This window comes from Anser cygnoides, chromosome 1, assembly GCF_040182565.1.
Source record: "Anser cygnoides isolate HZ-2024a breed goose chromosome 1, Taihu_goose_T2T_genome, whole genome shotgun sequence".
NCBI classification, from domain to species: Eukaryota; Metazoa; Chordata; class Aves; order Anseriformes; family Anatidae; genus Anser; species Anser cygnoides.
The window spans coordinates 7,206,771-7,223,748 of record NC_089873.1 but is presented as its reverse complement, the minus strand read 5'-3'; the positions used below and the strand labels follow the sequence as shown (position 1 = coordinate 7,223,748).

Below are 16,978 nucleotides of genomic sequence, written 5' to 3'. Positions count from 1 at the left end.
TTAGGCACTTGCAGACAGCTGTAGGATCTCCGTGGAGCCTTCTCTTCCTCCAGCTGCAGTATTTTCTCAGCCTTTCCTTGTGCATCGTATGCTTCAGCCTCCTAATTTGGTGGCTCTCCGCTGGACCAGATCCAGCGTGCCAACGTCTTTTTCTCTCTCCTGCTGGGGAGCCCAAAACTACACGCAATGTCCAGACATAATCTTTCAGGTGCCTGCTGGAAGGGAACAATCACTTCCCTTGACGCTTTGGGGGCATCTTGTTAATGCAGCCCAGCGTGCAGTTAGCCCTTCCTGCTGAGCAACCTGAAATATGTCCGTGCCCATGGCAGGGGCGTTGGACTAGGTGACCTTTAAAGGTCTTTCCCAACCCAAACCTTCCTGATTGCAGGTGTACACTTCCTGCTCATCTTCATCTCATCCGTTGAGGCTTTTCCTGCAAAACTGCTCTGCAGCCAGCTGCACTTTGTACTGCTGGTCACGGCCTTTTGAGCGCAGCAGTTCAGCCAATGTTCCACCCATTTTTATAGTCCGCCTGTCCCAACAGGGCAAAAACCTTTGTAATGTCAAAGTAAACGCTGTCTGTTGCCCTGCCCGAGTCCACAGAGCTGTTCCACTGCAGAAGGGGAGGAGATTGGCCAGGCCCAATTTGCCTTTGGTAAATCTATGCAGGTTGTTCCCAATTGTCTTGTCCTTGGTGTACCTGGACATGGCAAACCCAGGAGGACTTAAGCCATAATCTTTTTGGAGACCGGGGCATAGTTGTAACTCCCCAGATCCTTCGTCTTGCCCTTTGTGAAGACAGGTATGACATTTGCCTTGTTGTAGACATCATGCACCTCTCCTGGCAACAGCAGAGGGAGCAGCTTTGCAGTTGTATCAGCTCATGCTGATACATCCCATGTAGCAAGTCCCACAGATCTGAGAATGCCCACTTTGCTCAAGTGGTCTCTGACTCAGTCTTCTGCAACACAAGTGATGTTTTTTGCCCTGGGATCTTGCTGCTTGACTTGGGAACCTGACCTCAGGAACCTCAGAGACCATGCCAGCAGTTCCCATGCAGTTCCCTTGACCTTTTCTGTGTCCTTCATCACTAGCCCCCTCTATTTGTTCCCCACAGGGTCCACGTTTTGTCTCCCTTTTGCTGCTAATATATCCGCAGAAGCCCTTCTTGAATCTTTTGGTGTTGAAAAGTGAACCTGTGTGTTGGTGGTAGATTTTATTGTTCTTGTTAGTGGCTCCTACATCCGTTTTCCCTGACATCTAAGTTTAAAAAAGCTAATTTTGCTGAGTTGCAGCAGCTGCCACTTCCCACTGCAGTAAATTAGGCTTTCAGAAGACCTCATCTTTGGAATTACAGTTCTGATCATAATGTGGATTTTAATAGTCAATTGAGATGCTTATTAAATTACAACGCTGTGCATTAGAACCATCTCAGTGCTGCTTGTAGAAATCCTGATCGTTTAGTTTTTATTAGTTTTGTGATTTAATGAACAGAAAACATTAAAACTAAAAGCCAAATGCAAAACAGCTGTATAAAAATGTTCTATAAAACTTGGTAAACTGACAGACATAGCTGTAAAAGTAATTTGCAAAGACACGGCCGCTGTCAAATGCCATTAATTTTAATAAAAAGATGAATGTCGCTATCAGTTATCTTAACAAAGAAAGTCTCTTCCTTCTTTCTTTTCCTAGGTTGGTGATATTCAGTCTGTACTTTAGCAAAGCTTATGAATATATTTCAAAAATGATTCACTCTGTAGTGTTTTTTCATTTATTGAATAAGATACAAAGGACATTTTTTTCGTTTGACCAGGCCACCATATTATATATGAGAGAATACCACGTGTGTTACGGAACAGCGAACGCTTTCCCAGTTTTTAGAGAGTGAATACAGCAGTCGTGCCATTTATGTCACGGTGTGGTTCTCGCTTCTGCAGCACAGAGCGGTGGCAGCGATGCCTGAAATCACCCTTTTGTTATATTAAAGTACACGTGTAAAATGCTTTGGGCACGGGCTGTATGTGACGGTACAAATAAAGGGCAGTCGCACCTCAGCCGTCCGTTCCTCTGTGTCAAGGTGGATGACGTATCCTGAATTATTTGGGGATTTGATGTAACAGGGTGGGCCAGGAACGTGGGAGTTGCTGTGCAAGCCAGTGTTACTGGATGTTAACCAGTATTACCAGTGCTAACACGGGTAGTGTTAGCCACATCACCAGAGAAGCAATAAGTAAAAAGGAATGATTGTAAACAATGCACAGGGAGATGAGCTCTCTGAGGTTTGATTGATTCAAATTTACATGTTTAAAAATGCATATATGTACATACACACAGGTATGTATGTGTATTATGTATGTATAAAAGCATGTTAGTTCTCAAGCTTCTAAATCAGTACAGCAGAATTACTCACTACACGTTCTTTTTATTTTTTTCAGACACGAAAGCCACCTTTGCAGAAGATGCTGTTAAACGTATACAGGGGAAGAAATAGCTACATCACGAGGGGTCTGTGTCAGAACTGGCACGTGTAGTATTGTTCGTCTTTTGTCTTTTTGATGTCTCGTACCTGAATTTTGTCACAGGTGAAGATTTATTGGGGTTCCTGTCTCTTTGGATTGTGAAGGTAATTACAGCATATATCTGAATTATAAATAGAGCTTTCGGTGCAGTTGTAATTACAACTTCTGTAATAAAACTGCTACTCTTGTTGCTTTTTTTCCTTTCCCTTGAATTTGCTTTTAGAGAGACTCTTATTAACTTTTTGTTTACCTATGACTAAGGGTTTTCCTATAGATCAGGAGTCAAAGGTCTGCTGTTACTGGCAATAAAGGGCTGTGTGCTGTCACTGCTGCCGCTTGTTTTCCCCTCGTCATGCCTGCGTGCTTCCCTCTGACTACACAGAACAGTTTTGTCATATGAGAAGTGTTTTTCTGGGTTCCTGATCCTGTTTTTTCCCGCTTGTGTGAACACCCTCCCTTCTGTCACAGTCCCTGAAGGGAGTGACCAACCTCACTGAGCATGCATGGGACTGCTGGCCACATGAGCAAGAAACAGGATCGCGCTCCAGTCCGGGCAGCTGCCACAAATGACTACGTACCCTGCTGTGCTACATCTTTACTTAAGTCCTTGATAGTTTTGCCACTGAGTTTTGAAGGCGTTCAGGTTTGGTTTTAGGATGCAGGTGAAGTTCAGAAGCACTTCCTATCCATGCCTTCGTTTCTGTTTGTCTGTAGAGCTAACATACTGAGGCTCAGGATGTTGACAGCCGAGGTCTTGTTTCATCAAGACGCCACCTTGGATTCGAGCCCAACCTGTTGCACAATGGACTTGAGCTTCCTAAAGTAGCTGTGGTGCACACCCCATCATCGTGAGATGGCTCGGAGCAACAGGGGACGTGCTCTGCTGGAGAACTGTACAGCAGCGGTGACGGTGCATCTTCAGGAGCAGGGCCTGGCTGCGTCGCTCATGCAGAAGAGGGTTATGAAGGAATTGAGCAGGCGCTGGCATACAGTGGGTTGGCACAATAACGTCAATTCTTAGCGTAACTTCCCTCCAGTCCTGATGCTGCTACTTGGTGTATATTGCTGCAAAGTGTTTGTTAACGGTTTTTCCCTGCAGTTTGCTCTGTCCCGGTCAGACAAACGCCCCTAGCCGAGGGAATGGAGAAGGAAGCACGATGGCTAATTCCGTCATCAGAAACCTCACCTTTCAGCTGTGCCTGCCTCACAGCATAGCACTTTAAGGGAAAGCGAGGATGAACTGATTGCCACACCGATGGCACAAGCTAGTCTAAACGGTGACACAGGGGACCTGAAGCCCACTTTGGAGGAGTGGTAAGGCTCTAAAAGGAGCACTGGCAACAGCAGCTGTGCAAAAATAACAAAAATCACCTTTTGAGCCATGCTGGAGGTGTTTTAAGTCCCTTAATATTCCCAGGCTTCTCAGGTGACATGCTCACGGTGTTAGTTAAGGCAGAGGAGAGGATGCTAGGAGCAACCTACACCCATGCAGCACTTCTGAGCACGTGGACGTTTTAATGCTAAGGGCTCTTATCCTCCTACACCAGGATTTCCCTTCCAGGCTTTCTTCCTCACCCCGAACTCCCCAGGTGCAGCACTGTGACCTGCTTTGCTCCTTGGCCTCTTTGCTGACTTAAAAGCACCGGAGCTGCCGCAGGAGCTGGGCAGAAAGGGCACCCAGCACAGCATCCTGCATCCAGTGCAGATGTGATGGAGGCTGCAAGCATTCCAGGTCTGTATCAACGCAAGTAAGGCACTTAGGAAACGCACCCTGACACGGTGTTGAGGTGACTGCGGGGCCATAAAGATCTTTGCAAACTGATTCATGGAGAAACGAGGCAAGCTCTGAAAGTCTCCTGAGAGATGGGAGCTAAAAAAAAAAAAAAAGAGAATATTCCTGCCAGCCTCATCCGTGGTCTGTGACCGAGCGTGCCAAGCGCCGCTCTCTGCACAGGGCTGATTAAATCCTCGCAGCTCAGTAACTGCTGGCACAGAAAGGGAAAAACACGGGAAGGGGGGAGCGAGCAAAAAGCATGCTCGGAGCTTCCCCACGTACTTCCCAGCCTCCAGCGGGCCCTCCCACTCGCAAACCCTGCCAGGCCTTGGCTCCCTTTCTGCAGCCTCTCTGAGCATGCACGGCTGCTGGCGCATGTGCAGCCCAGGCAGCGGCTGCGGAGGGTGACGGGGCCCAGCTCCTCCCCGGGTGTTTGTAGGGTCAGGCTGCGGGACGAGCGCGATGGAGCAGCTGGGGAAGAGGTCGGGGCCGGCGGCTCGGCTGGACACCATCCTCCGGCACCTCTCGCCCCGGCTGGGGACAGCCCCTGCTCTTGTATCCTTTATGTCCGTGGGGAGGGAGGCGGTGAGACGTTGGCCCTCTTGGGGTGGGGGCCTTTTGGATGCCCCCACCCCGCTGCGTGCGCTTTCGCACACCTAGGAGGGCTTCGGTGGTGCTCTATGAGGATGCGCAGGCACCCCGGCTGCGGGGTGGGAGCGTGTGGCAGGCAGGTAGGCAGCAGGGCAGCGCGTGTCCTGGCCGTTTGGTTTTGGGGAGTCCCGCCCCAAAAACCTCTCGCCGCCTGGAGTTTCTTCCCCGTGCCCTACAACCCGGGCACGGGGCTGTGCATCTGGTGGGCCGGCCACCTTTTGGCATCGCTCCACAGCACGTGATGTTCCGGTCAGCTTTGCCTGCTCGTTTCTCGGGGTCTGCTCATAAAACACGCTGAAAACACAACACGCGTGTGCATCCTGCACCTGCCTGTGCGTCGGGAGCAGTGAGCAGGGGGATTTACCCTAAAGATTGATGTTCTGGGGGGAAATAAACCCTGCAGGGCTCAGCAATCACACAGCAAGTCTCAGACCTTGTCGGCAGCTGCAGACCTGACCATTAGACCAGCACCAGGAAAAGCTGCGAGGTTTTGTCTGTGCTGCACTGGTGAGTGGGAAAGGATGTAGGGATTTTGGAGGCTGCCTGCCTTACCATAGACCAAAGAAACAAGACTGGGGCAGACAGTTTTCACCCTGGTCTGTTCCACGTTTCCAAAAGTTAAATGAAGACTGCCTGCTGGTACTATTTTTAAAGCTGCTGCCTTAAATTTTGCTGTTTTTAAAAAATAAAAAATAAATTAAATGCTGCTGATTCTCAGTGAGAGCTGAACGCTGGCAAGTTTTCTGAATTATAATAAATTAGTGAAGAGGATGTGATCAAGCAGCACATAAAAGTCTCCAAATGTATAAAAACTCTAAAGATGTACGGATAGCAGTTAACTCAGGCTGGTAAGAGACACAGGTGCAAGCAGGGGCACAAAATCAGACATAAATGCAAGGAAAAGCACCCTGGTTGTAAGGGGAGTACGTTCCTGATGGGATCCTAAAGTGTTTCCCCATTAGTGTTAGGTTTACTTGTGTTTTTTCAGGCAAACCCAGGGGACCCCCCAGGTCTGTATCCAGTTTCAGGCACTGCTGTTATTAAATCTAGACATAAAGGCTGTGACATGAAGAGCTTTGGACAAAACTATGATTAAACTGGGCTGGAACAAGGAGGGTGTGGGGGTAAGGTAAATAACAGAAACTGGTAAGAACGGGTTTATTTGACATATGTTCCCTCGGTGCACCAGTTTTGTTTTAATCCCTGGCTCTGAGGAATCTGCCATGACAGTCACCTTTCCACCCCAACAATGTCTCCTTTTACAGAGGAAGAAATACCTTGGCGGTGATACTGGTCACACCAGAGTCACAAAATAGGAAGCGGCCCCAAACCACGGGAGCTCTGAGCTGCTCTGCTGGGGTGCAGATGTGTGCAGCCACTTCTCCCTGCTTAGTAAATCCTCCGGCAGGAGTTAACTGCCTTCTGCCAGCTTGCCCCAAGGCCCAACCTGCCCAGCCTGGAGAAGAGTGTCCTGATCTCTCTGTTTATTTAAAATGAAACCTGCACAATAGGGAGTTTAATATCATCTTGTATGTACCTAATTGCCTCCTGTAGCTGCTCTTAGGGATGGGTACGTTAGAGATCGGTGGCTATTGGTAATACTGGTGTATTGAAACCACGAGTGGGAGAGTTAGATTAGATATAAGGAAGAAAATCTTCCCTCAGAGGGCGGTGAGGCCCTGGCCCAAGCTGCCCAGAGGAGCTGTGGCTGCCCCATCCCTGGCAGTGCCCAAGGCCAGGCTGGATGGGGCTTTGGGCAGCCTGGGCTGGGGGGAGGTGTCCCTGCCCATGGCAGGGGGTGGCGCTGAGGGGGCTTTGAGGTTCCTTCCAGCCCAAGACATTCTATGATTCTGTGATATTTTTAAGATGACCCACGTGGTAGGATTCAGGACACGGAGACGTTCATTAACTCTATGTGTCTGAGCGTATATTCCTTAATTTGCACCCCAGACAAGCATTCCTACTTCAGCACAAGTTAGTGCTGCTCCTCAGCCAGGGAGGTTTCGGTAAGTTGTATCCTCTTTCGTAGAGAGTAGAAAAAACAAACACTGCTGAGCTCGATTTTTGTTTCCACCCCGCACAACTTAGCTCCTGCGCCGATCATCAGTCTTTGTGTAGTCCTCCATTTTGCAGGGATGTATTCTCCTAATTTAACTGTAGTTTAATAATAAAGCTTAACCCCAAATCTTGAAAACGTCCGAGCGTATAATCTGACTGTGGAGGACATTCCCACGTGCTCCTACCTCCCTGCTGAGAGCGAAGCTGCTGAGCCTTTCCCATTCAGAAGGGCACGGAGCACAGCAGCAGCTGCTTCCAGCTCTGCATGTGGCAGAGGTGATCCACGCACCGTGTTGGCGCTGCTGGGCTGAGCCATCCCTCGGGCACGGTAAATAACCGTGTGTCTGGAGAGCTGGGGTGACGTTCAAGTGCCCTGGTGCCTGCTGTGAGACGGTTCCTCAATAATTTTCCCCCGGGGTTGGTTGGGGCCATCTGCCTCTAGCGTCGGGCGCCGATGCCCTGTGCTTCGCCCTAACGCACCACCGCCTTTCTCCTGCGTGTCTCAGCTATACCCTGGACAACAACGTCCTCACCCCAGAGCAAAGGCAGTTCTATGAAGATAACGGTTATCTGCTCGTTAAGAAGCTCGTTTCTGATGAGGACATTGAGCGCTTCAGGTACAGGACGCTTGGCCGAGGTGCTGATGGGTCGTGGGCACAGGGGCGAGCCTGGGGAAGTTGGACTCTCCCAAAACTAAGTGACGGAGATGGCTTTAAACTACAAGTAGGAGATTTCGATTAGCTATAAGGAAGAAATTCTTCCCTCAGAGGGCGGTGAGGCCCTGTCCCAGGCTGCCCAGAGGAGCTGTGGCTGCCCCATCCCTGGCAGTGCCCAAGGCCAGGCTGGATGGGGCTTTGGGCAGCCTGGGCTGGGGGGAGGTGTCCCTGCCCATGGCAGGGGTGGCACCGGGGGGGCTTTGAGGTCCCTTCCAGCCCAAACTGTCCTGGGATCCTATGAAAACAGATGTGTGTGGTGGTGCTGGATGCAGTGTCTTTGAGGAGAGTAATTTGCCCAAATATACCTATGATGCGCTCTGTCTTCTCTCCCTCCTGCTTTGCAGGAAGGAGTTCATAAGGATCTGTAAGAAGGAGGTGAGCCTCCCGGGAGCTATGATTATGAAAAATGAGGCCCTGAAATCCGAGTATGGCCAGTCTGAAAATATAGTTAATAAAGTGCAGGACTTCCAGGAAGATGAGGAGCTCTTCAGATACTGCACCCTGCCCCAGGTAAAAATAAGTAAAAAGAAATGTAAAATAAAATAAAATATGCAGCCCTTCAGCAATCTTTTCTCTTGTCTTTCATGTTCCTTATATTTTTTTCTGTTTTCTCCCTTTTAGGTCCTCAAATACGTTGAGTGCTTCACAGGGCCAAACATAATGGCAATGCACACCATGCTGATAAACAAACTTCCAGATTCTGGTAAGGAGAACTAGGAGAAGAGAGAAATGCAGAAATCGTTTGTGTATGCTGTCTATTGAATAATGTGAGACAAACTAAAACAAAATAATTTTGTAAATTTATGAGACCACTTTGGTAACAGTTTGGGGTTCTTTAACCTTAGCTTACTTAGATAACATTTTTTTGTATTTCAGTTTTCAGCGGATTTTGTTTGTTTGTTTTCTTGGCTGCACCAAAGTGGGCCAGCGAGCTCCCCGTTCAGCCGGCTGTGCTTGCGTAAGGGCCCACTGTTGGAAACGTGACATGCCTTTAAGCCTGACTTTTCAAACGTGGTGATAACAAGTGCTTCCTTGGACCTCGGTAAAAGGCAATAAATACAGAGATCATCTTTTGCTCAGAGTTTCTGTACTCCTGACCTCGCTGACAGCGGCTGCATGCTCAGCGGTTTGATGTGATGATACTTGAGCAGGTGCCAAAGGAAAGAGTTTGAAGCCCGGCTTTGGCTGCTCCTGCTAGAAATTGAAATCATCATTTATACAAGGATGATGAGCAGGGAGCGTAAAGAGAACCTGACCAACCATGTTACAGTTTTCCAAAGTAGCTCTGACCCCACGTAAGCTGTTTCAGTTTAGGGAAGTTGAGACCTGAGCAGTTTCTTATGCTCGGGCGTGCAGACACACAGTACGTGGAGTTATTAAAATACTGAGCTGGTGAAAGTCATCTCCACTTGCCATCTTAGAAACGTCGCAGAAAAGTGTGTCGTTTTTGTTTGGGAATTCAACAGGAGACCATGCATTTTTAACGCAGAAAGAAAACAATCGTGGTCAAGAAATGGGAAGCTGCTCTGTAATTATAAGACCTCCACTCGGTGTTTTTGAGAGTACTTGAGGAGAGGTGCAGGTCTCAGGAGAGTTTTCTAGGCTGCCCAAATTCTAAATAATACGACAAATGAAGCAAGTAGAAACAGCCTTACTATATCTGTCCTGGGAGCAAACTCAATGGTGAAATAAATCATCAAATATGTAAAAGGTTTTGGTGCGAAAGAGGATGCTATGTTTCCATTTCCATAGTAAGAAGAGAAATAACAAGCAAACCTACAGTAATATTCTTGTTTGTTTTGACTTTAGAGGGGAAAAAAGCCTCTAGGAAGAAGGCTAGTAGGGTGCTGGGTGGACTGTCTGGGGAGATTGAAAAAATAAAAGAGAATAAAGAGCCAAATGAACATCTGTGGAGTGCAGCATGGGCAGGGCTGATTCCACTTGCAGCACAGCAACAGATCAAGAGACTTCTTGACAGCCTTCCTGGCGCTGCTGTCTGGAGTTACTTGAAAATCTTTGTGCTGGGAAAGGTTTATGCAACACTGTGCTGGTTAAAGTTCACGAATGAGAGCAGCCGAGTGCAAGGCGAAAGCTTGGCAGGCGGGTGGTGGTGGTGGCGAAGGCCACCAAAGGAGTCTTCTGAGGAGGCCGTGTCCCGTTCGAAGAGGCTGAAGGTTTTGCCCCTGTGTTGCAGATAAGCAGACTTTTCTCCACCCCATGCATCAGGACCTGCACTATTTCCCGTTCCGGCCGGCGGACCGCATCGTGTGCTCCTGGACCGCCATGGAGAGGGCTGACGAGACCAACGGGTGCCTGGTCGTGCAGCCGGGCACGCACAAGGAGCCCCTGAAGCCTCACGCCTACCCGCAGCGGGAGGTAGAGCTGCACGGGGGGGCTTACCGCGGAGACGTGGGGCATGGGACAAAGCTGAGGTTCTCAGCAAGGGTTTTGCTGTCTTTGCAAACGCTGTCTTGTTGCTTTGTGGGAGAGTGCCTTAGTTTGCCTCACTGGGCAGATTTGCTCCTGTTCCCAGCTTCACCCAAAGCCTTTTGGAGTGAGGTTGCCCTGGTTCTTCATCAGAGGAAAGTAACACCTGGTAAATCACGGCATAGTATTGGTGTACTTTCAAGAATACCCCTCTAGCTCTATACCTAGATGCTGGAGGGGATCCTTTTCTGGAGCTGAACTTGCACCACAGTTTGGGGCCAGGGGCTGGGGCCCCTGAATTGTCCGTCACGTTGTGGCATAGCTGCCTAAACACCTGCAACCATTTTCCGGTGCCCTTGCCAAGTCTGAGGATTCTCTCTCCTCCCGAGAATTTGTTCCTGCTTGCAGAGCTCGTGTGCTTTGCTGTAGGAGCAAAACGGGATAGTAAATAAAAGGCTGGGATTAAATACCTAATGTTACCTTCCTGTTAAGAACGGGTATTTCCTAGCCTGACCCAGCACTGATGGTGGCTAAATGGGGAGCAGAAGGATGGACCCCAGAGGTGGCATCTCTTGTGGGATTCCCTGGTGCTCTTCTCCGTTCTCTCCAGTGGAGGAACCTTCTTAATTGTCATCCGGCTTCAGAAAACAGAAAAAAAATATGATTTTGCTGTACCTCAGGCTTGTAGTAGCAAGACTTGTAGGCACGCAGGCGGGCTCTCAGCTGGCCATACCAAATAACCTTCCCGGAGGAACGCAGGTCAGGAGCTGTCTCCACTGTTCCCTGCACTGAGAATCTCCACTTGCTCTAATTTTAACTGAGTGATTTCAACTCAGCATTTTTTTTTTATTTTTTTTTCCCTAGGGTAAGACAAACAAGCTTTTCCACGGGATTATCGATTACGACGAGAACGGTCCCAAGGTTCACCTTGTCATGGAGAAGGGAGACACGGTGTTCTTCCATCCGCTGCTCATTCACGGCTCTGGGATAAACAGGACGTCGGGTTTCCGAAAGGTAGGAAACCATGCCTTGCTGTACCTGCTGATATTTTTTTTTGCTTGCTTGCTTGCAACTGATCAAAATAATACCCGGCACCCCAAGCTCATGAATATCTGATGAGCTTTTAAAGGTGGTTTTTAACTTCCTGGTATACTTTTGCTGTCTCTCTCTGATTTTCTTCCTTTTTAACATCTCTGTGTTTTGGGAGAAGGGCTTGCTGTGGGGCTGTTTGAGAAAAACCAGAGCAGGAGCAGAAATTAGGTGTTGAATCTCTGTTTGAAGTGTTTAGAAATCTGTGAGGTGGTGAGCTTAGTGCTGCTCTCTCATTTCCAGGGTGGCTGGAAACATCCTGCCTAACGCTGGTGGGGGGACGCAGAGGGATGGAAGCGATGGGAGTGGAGCTCTTCCTGGGGCTGGGGGAATGCTTTGTGAGGAGGGGAGAAAGACGAGCATGTGTGTGAGCAGGAATATTTCTCCAGGGAAACCCTTGCAGGAGTTCTCGGAACGGAGGAAGGAACTTGCAGAGTTGGTTTGTAAGGAAAGAGTGCGGTGCCTACGATCAGGGACACAGGAGTATTTTTTCCATTTGTTATTTGTAGCCAGGGAAGTAGTGTGATGCCCAATTTCCTCCCACAGAGTATAAGCTGCCACTTTGCCAGCTCGGAGGGCTACTACATCGATGTCAAGAACACGATCCAAGAAGACCTGGAGAAAGAACTGCAAGAAATGGTACAAAAGAAATACAGCTTGCCTTCAATGAAACTCAGGGTAAGACTTTGGTGTGTTCCTTGTTACAATCCTCTTCGGTTCCCTTTTCTACGTACCTCTTGTATGGCAGTTTTGTGGTTTTGCTACTCCCAGTTTCACAGGTGAAGCTATGCCAAGCAGAGGTGCTTGGCAAAATAAAAGATCTGATATTCTGAGGATGGTTGCAGGCTTTTTTTTTGGCCTTTGTGCTCCTAAGGCTGCTTCTTGCTGCCTAGCTACCTGTGCTGGAGAAACGGCCTCGCTCCCTAGGCAGCTCTTTCGTGTTGGTTGAGCTCTAGCAGTTCCTCCTCCAGCTCTGCTCACCAAAGTGGATTTTGTGAACGTGCCTTGGTCCCTCTCAGCAAGCTGGGAAGGTTCAGACCACGTCAGGACTTCTTCAGGTGGCTGCAACTGGAGTCGTGTAAGTGAGGAGGAGCTCTGGGCTCTGCTGGAGTGATGGCTCCGCTCTTCTCACACCATCCAAGGGGGTCTGGGCTCTCTGACAAGACGCCTGGCTTTGCCCCACTGGGTAGCAGTAGGGGGGGCTAACGTGGCAAGGCAGGAACGGGGGCACTTTATGCAAGCTTTACCCTTTGCTGCATCTCCTGGTTCCAGGTTTGCTTAACCAGAGCCCTTGGCAGCTGTGTTTGGACCGCAGGATGTAAACAGAAAGATGTAGCGATCTCTTGTCCCAAATTCACAATAACTAGGAGGTGCAATGATAAATTCTGTGCTTGTCTCCACCTGGCACGTCCCCAGCTCTTATGGTTTCAACTCCTAATGGCAGGTGGATTTTCCTTTTAAAACAAGTGGCCGCATCTGACTGCAAAAGTTGACGGATTGTTTTTTGGTTAAGTATAATCCCACATCAATTGTTCAGACTTGAGGCAAAAGCAGGGATGTAGGCAGCATGATATATCTGCCACAAACAGAAGAGAAAAAAAAAAAGAAAAGAGACGAATGTAACATTCTTGCAATAAATAATTGAAACCGTTGTGTAAAATATAAAACAGATCTAAATTCTCCAGGGATTAAGCGCCTGAAAGAAGAACAAACCTTATTACAGGGGCTGAATGTTTCCAAGTGTTCTGAATTTCTTTATCCACAGCAGTTCCCAGACAGATACACATCCAGTACCAAGGCCAGGTGTAAGAGGCAGTGAGTTCCTTTTGAAGTTACTCAATATCTAGGGCATTATGGAGCAGAGGGCTTTCTTTTTCACCTTTGGTTGCGTTGTTTTTTTCTCCATGGTGTGCCGAGGTACGGCTGGGTATCGGGCTTTATTTTGTAACCCTGGACTTGCAGATTGTCTGTGAAGTTACAGCTGCTTGACTTTTGATTCCTGGAGTTATGTAGGTAGGCAGGGAAATCCAAAGTTCCTTCTTGGGAGCGGAAATAAGTGTGTGCCCATGTGTGCCTTAGATGAGTCTATGTGTTTTCTTGTAGCGTTATAATTTCTTTAACCAGAGTTGGAGCTTCTTCCCGAGGAGGAGTGCTCGGGTCTTATATTTTACCTTCCCGAGACCAATGATGAGAACTAAGCAATCCTCAGACAGGGAAACCAAGATAGGAACTTGCCCAAGGCTTACCTTCTTGAAGCGGTCTTTTCCTTTGCTTTACAGTCCGCAGCGATGTCCGCTCGCCACCCCGTTTCTGGCCAAGGGATCGTATTCATGTCATCGCTGTTATTTCCTGCTGGGCTCTGCTGCACAGAGCAAGTCGCTTGCTCGCGTGTAGCAGCATGCGATACGCAGTCAGTCCCTGAGCTTCTCCGGTCACCCAGGGGTGCACGAGGGAGGCATTGTGTGTGCCAGCACGCTAGGACGACTTCTGCAGGGATAATATTCGCTGTGCTGCTTGTTTCCTTCCAGAACTGAACTGCGGGCAGCTCGCAGGCCGTGCCAGACCTGCCAGTGGAGTGGAGGCTGTGCCTTTTTCCCAGTTCTGGCTGTTTTGCTTCTTGATATTTAGGATTTGAAAGGATATTCAGTAAGGTTCATGGTGTGTTTTTTTTCCTTTGTCTCATTTTTTGTTTTGAAGGATATCTGGAACTTCCGAGCACGGCTTGTGCAAGGGGAAAGGATTAATCTGTAGAAGAACATCTGAGGACCAGGATGGAAAACATCTGTCCGAGTCTGAGCGCCTCTGACGGGAGAGAGCAGCAGAGTTGTGTGCGCCTTGGTGACCCGCGTATCGGTAACTCAGCCAAACGCTGCACCGCAAAACCTTTTTATGCTAATGCAAAATAATCGCACTGAGGTTGAACAGCTGATGTACGTCAAAGAAAACCTAACCTAGGAAAACAGAGATTTGCTGTGGTTATTTTAGCCAATCAAAGAATGATGGTCTTTAAAGAGCACCTTGATTTGTTGATGTTTTCACTCTTTGGTTTTTAAAAGTTTCTCCGGCGACGTACCTTCGAGCTGACGCTATATTAATAATAAGATTTTTATGCAAGGGTACGTTGTTTTAAAGTGCCTGACTTCTTTTTTCTATGCAAAGTAAGCACACGGAATCAGTTTCATACAGACCCTCAGTACGTGCTTACGTGGGAAGTCATTAGAACAGCTGATGGAGATGGAGATAGTGACACCAGCAGAAGGGAGCTGTGCAAGGAACTGGGCAAAGGCAAAGCAGCAGCCACTTGCATAGGGAAAGGGAATTCATGGGCTGGAACGTGATCACTGGTGGAGTTCTCCAGACGTGGCCTGGTGCGGTCTGATAGCCAGCTGAGCAGCACCGGCACAAGATAAATGTGTGGTTAATAGGGTTGGGAACGGCCGGGCCGGCCAAGCAGCCTCCTGGCGGCCTTGCACAACGATTTGGGGCTGTGTGAAACGAGGGGGGAGCCCTCTTCTGAGTCTGGCAGGTCTGGAAAAAGTGCCTGATGGTGTTGGCTGGTCGGGAGATGGTTGGGCACTCCTCGGGATGCACTGGGTGGACTGACGTGCTCTGACATGACCCTCTCACCTTTCACTCTGTTTTCTCCTTGACTTCTGAAAGATTCTTTTGCTTTCAGACTCTATTGTTTTGGAAATACTTATTAAATTAGAGCAAAACTATATTCGGAGGCTATGTGGTATTACTTCTGCCGTTCGGAAACCCTGGTGTTGCATGTAGTTGTACATCCCAGTATAAAATTGGTGTCCTCAGCTCTTTTCCACTCGGCCCTTCCGTCTGAAGAAACAGCACCGAAGTGTCCCTCTGCCTTTCTCCCCTGGGAGGCTGCAGGGTCGTCCTCTCGTGTCCAAGGCAGTCCAAGGGCCAGGCCGCACAGATGTCCTCTTGTGGCTCCTTCTGCTCTGCTGCCCCGCGGGCAGAAGGATGCTCAGGCAAGGCAGATCAGGTGCAGCCTGTCCTCGACCCGCAACACTCAAACCCTTCTCACCCTGGAGGCTGCCCAGGCAAGAGCCCAGGGCGTGAAGCTGTTGCAGCTTGCTGGCTGTGAACTGTCAGAGCCTGGTAGCAAAGGGCCAGGCGGAGCAGAGCCGTGCTGCGCAGCCAGCGGTGGTGGCAGGGCTGGCTCCTCCTGGCTCTGCTCCAAACGCCGCTCACGTCTTTGCTCACAGGCAGTCGTCAAACAGGTGAAGTCTGGCTGCAGTGCAGAGAAGGGTTTGGGATTTCTTCCTCTTCCTACAGGGTCCGTGGGTTTGCTGTTTGTGTGCGTGGTTTCTGAACGCGTGCTCTGTGTAACCCCGGCACCGATCCCTCTCTGAGGGCGCTGTGCCACGATGCCTCGCCGGACCCGGACCTTCTCGACCTGGCCTTTGCATGCTGCATAGGCCTGAGAAAGATTTCCAGTGGGTTGGAGGCTCTGCTCAGCCCAGCTGCTGCTCTCGGGGGGGATTTCTGTCCCGTTCCTGACACAGGATCAAGGGAGACCTCGCTGCCTGGTGCTGCTCATGCAGCTGAGCTGGCTGCAGAGGGAGCTGCGACCACAGAGAAGATCTACAGGTGTCCTACAGATTCACAGAGCTTTTGAGGTTTCCCTTTCTACAACTGGGAGAGAGAGGGGAAGGAAGAGCTTTGGCTTTGTTTTTAAAAATGGGTGCATCTCTGCCTATGGGCTTAAATCTCCTTCAGAGGAACAAACCTGTCAAAGCCCTCACAGACTGCATGAACGCAGCAGTCGATGAGAGACTCGTGTGCTCACTCCCTCCTGCAACCAGCCAAGCACACGCCAGAGCCTGGGGAGGACAAACCTGAGGCGAGCTCGCCTCTGTGGGCAAACCCTCACACTGCAAAGCAGTCTGATCCCTCAGTCTCTTGACTCAGTCTCTTTTTTTTAGGCTTTTTTTAAGGGAATACAAAAGCAAAATCCACAGCCCTGTCTCTTTCAGGGTCTGGCTTCCTTGCAGTGCAGCGCCTCTGGCAGCGGCTTGCTCTGGCACTTTCATACATGATTTAGAAACTTTCTCTAAATGAAGCGCGAGCTCTGAAAGTGATTTTAATTTTTTTTTAATTTTTAGTCAAGTCTCATTGATTTGCCTCAGTTTACTCTTAGGAAGCTATTTGTAACCTTCTTCTTTCCAGCCAAGCCTCACTTGAAAAGCTGGAGAATATCTGGCAGCAGATCCCAGCCCCTGTGCCCGGGACAGGGACACAGACCTCTGCAGTTTAGGGTAGAGAGGGCACAGAGCAGCACAAGGCATCACTGCCTGCGCCTGCTGCAGTCCCCCACAGAAAGCATCAGCTCCTGCAGGATTTCACAGAAAAGAAGCTGAGTTTGTGGGCAGAGCTGAGCGGGACATGCAAGGGAGGTGACTGCAGAGGAGCTGTGGCCACAGGAGAGTTTCACGGTTTTACTAGCCTTGGTCCCAAGCTAACACCTCTCCTTTGACTTACCACCAAAGAGAGGAAAAGCAATAATTACCCAAGCCACCCACCCCCCCTCCCCTGTTTTTTTTGAGGAAGGCTCAGCGGCAGTGAGGCCACCAGCACTTAACAGAGCTCTCAGAAAACATTTGGCTCGCCTTGCACACGCTTAGGATTGCATCCTCTGGGTGCTGTTTTGAGGAGCTGATTGTTTAGGGCTGGTAGAAGGAAAGCCAAGTGCTGGGCACCAACAAATTTTCACTTACCCAGCT

The 16,978-nt window shown here is 49.3% G+C and overlaps 1 protein-coding gene across 1 annotated transcript; it reads left to right on the top strand.

The window, feature by feature from the left end:
• The first annotated feature begins 4,646 nt into the window (after positions 1-4,646).
• On the top strand, positions 4,647-14,955 carry PHYH (phytanoyl-CoA 2-hydroxylase). The gene is made up of 9 exons (XM_013197102.3): positions 4,647-4,848; positions 6,895-6,950; positions 7,509-7,619; positions 8,063-8,228; positions 8,340-8,421; positions 9,913-10,094; positions 11,010-11,159; positions 11,781-11,912; positions 13,932-14,955. The coding sequence occupies exons 1-9, from the start codon at positions 4,756-4,758 to the stop codon at positions 13,983-13,985; spliced, it is 1,026 nt and encodes a 341-aa protein (XP_013052556.2). The 5' UTR covers positions 4,647-4,755; the 3' UTR covers positions 13,986-14,955.
• The last annotated feature ends 2,023 nt before the right edge of the window (positions 14,956-16,978 follow it).

Excerpts from the sequence above, each read along its gene's own strand:
- PHYH (XM_013197102.3), top strand. The coding sequence starts at position 4,756 with ATGGAGCAGCTGGGGAAGAGGTCGGGGCCGGCGGCTCGGCTGGACACC. Across the intron at positions 8,229-8,339 it reads GATACTGCACCCTGCCCCAG|GTCCTCAAATACGTTGAGTG; the intron begins GTAAAAATAAGT and ends TCTCCCTTTTAG. Across the intron at positions 10,095-11,009 it reads ACGCCTACCCGCAGCGGGAG|GGTAAGACAAACAAGCTTTT; the intron begins GTAGAGCTGCAC and ends TTTTTTCCCTAG.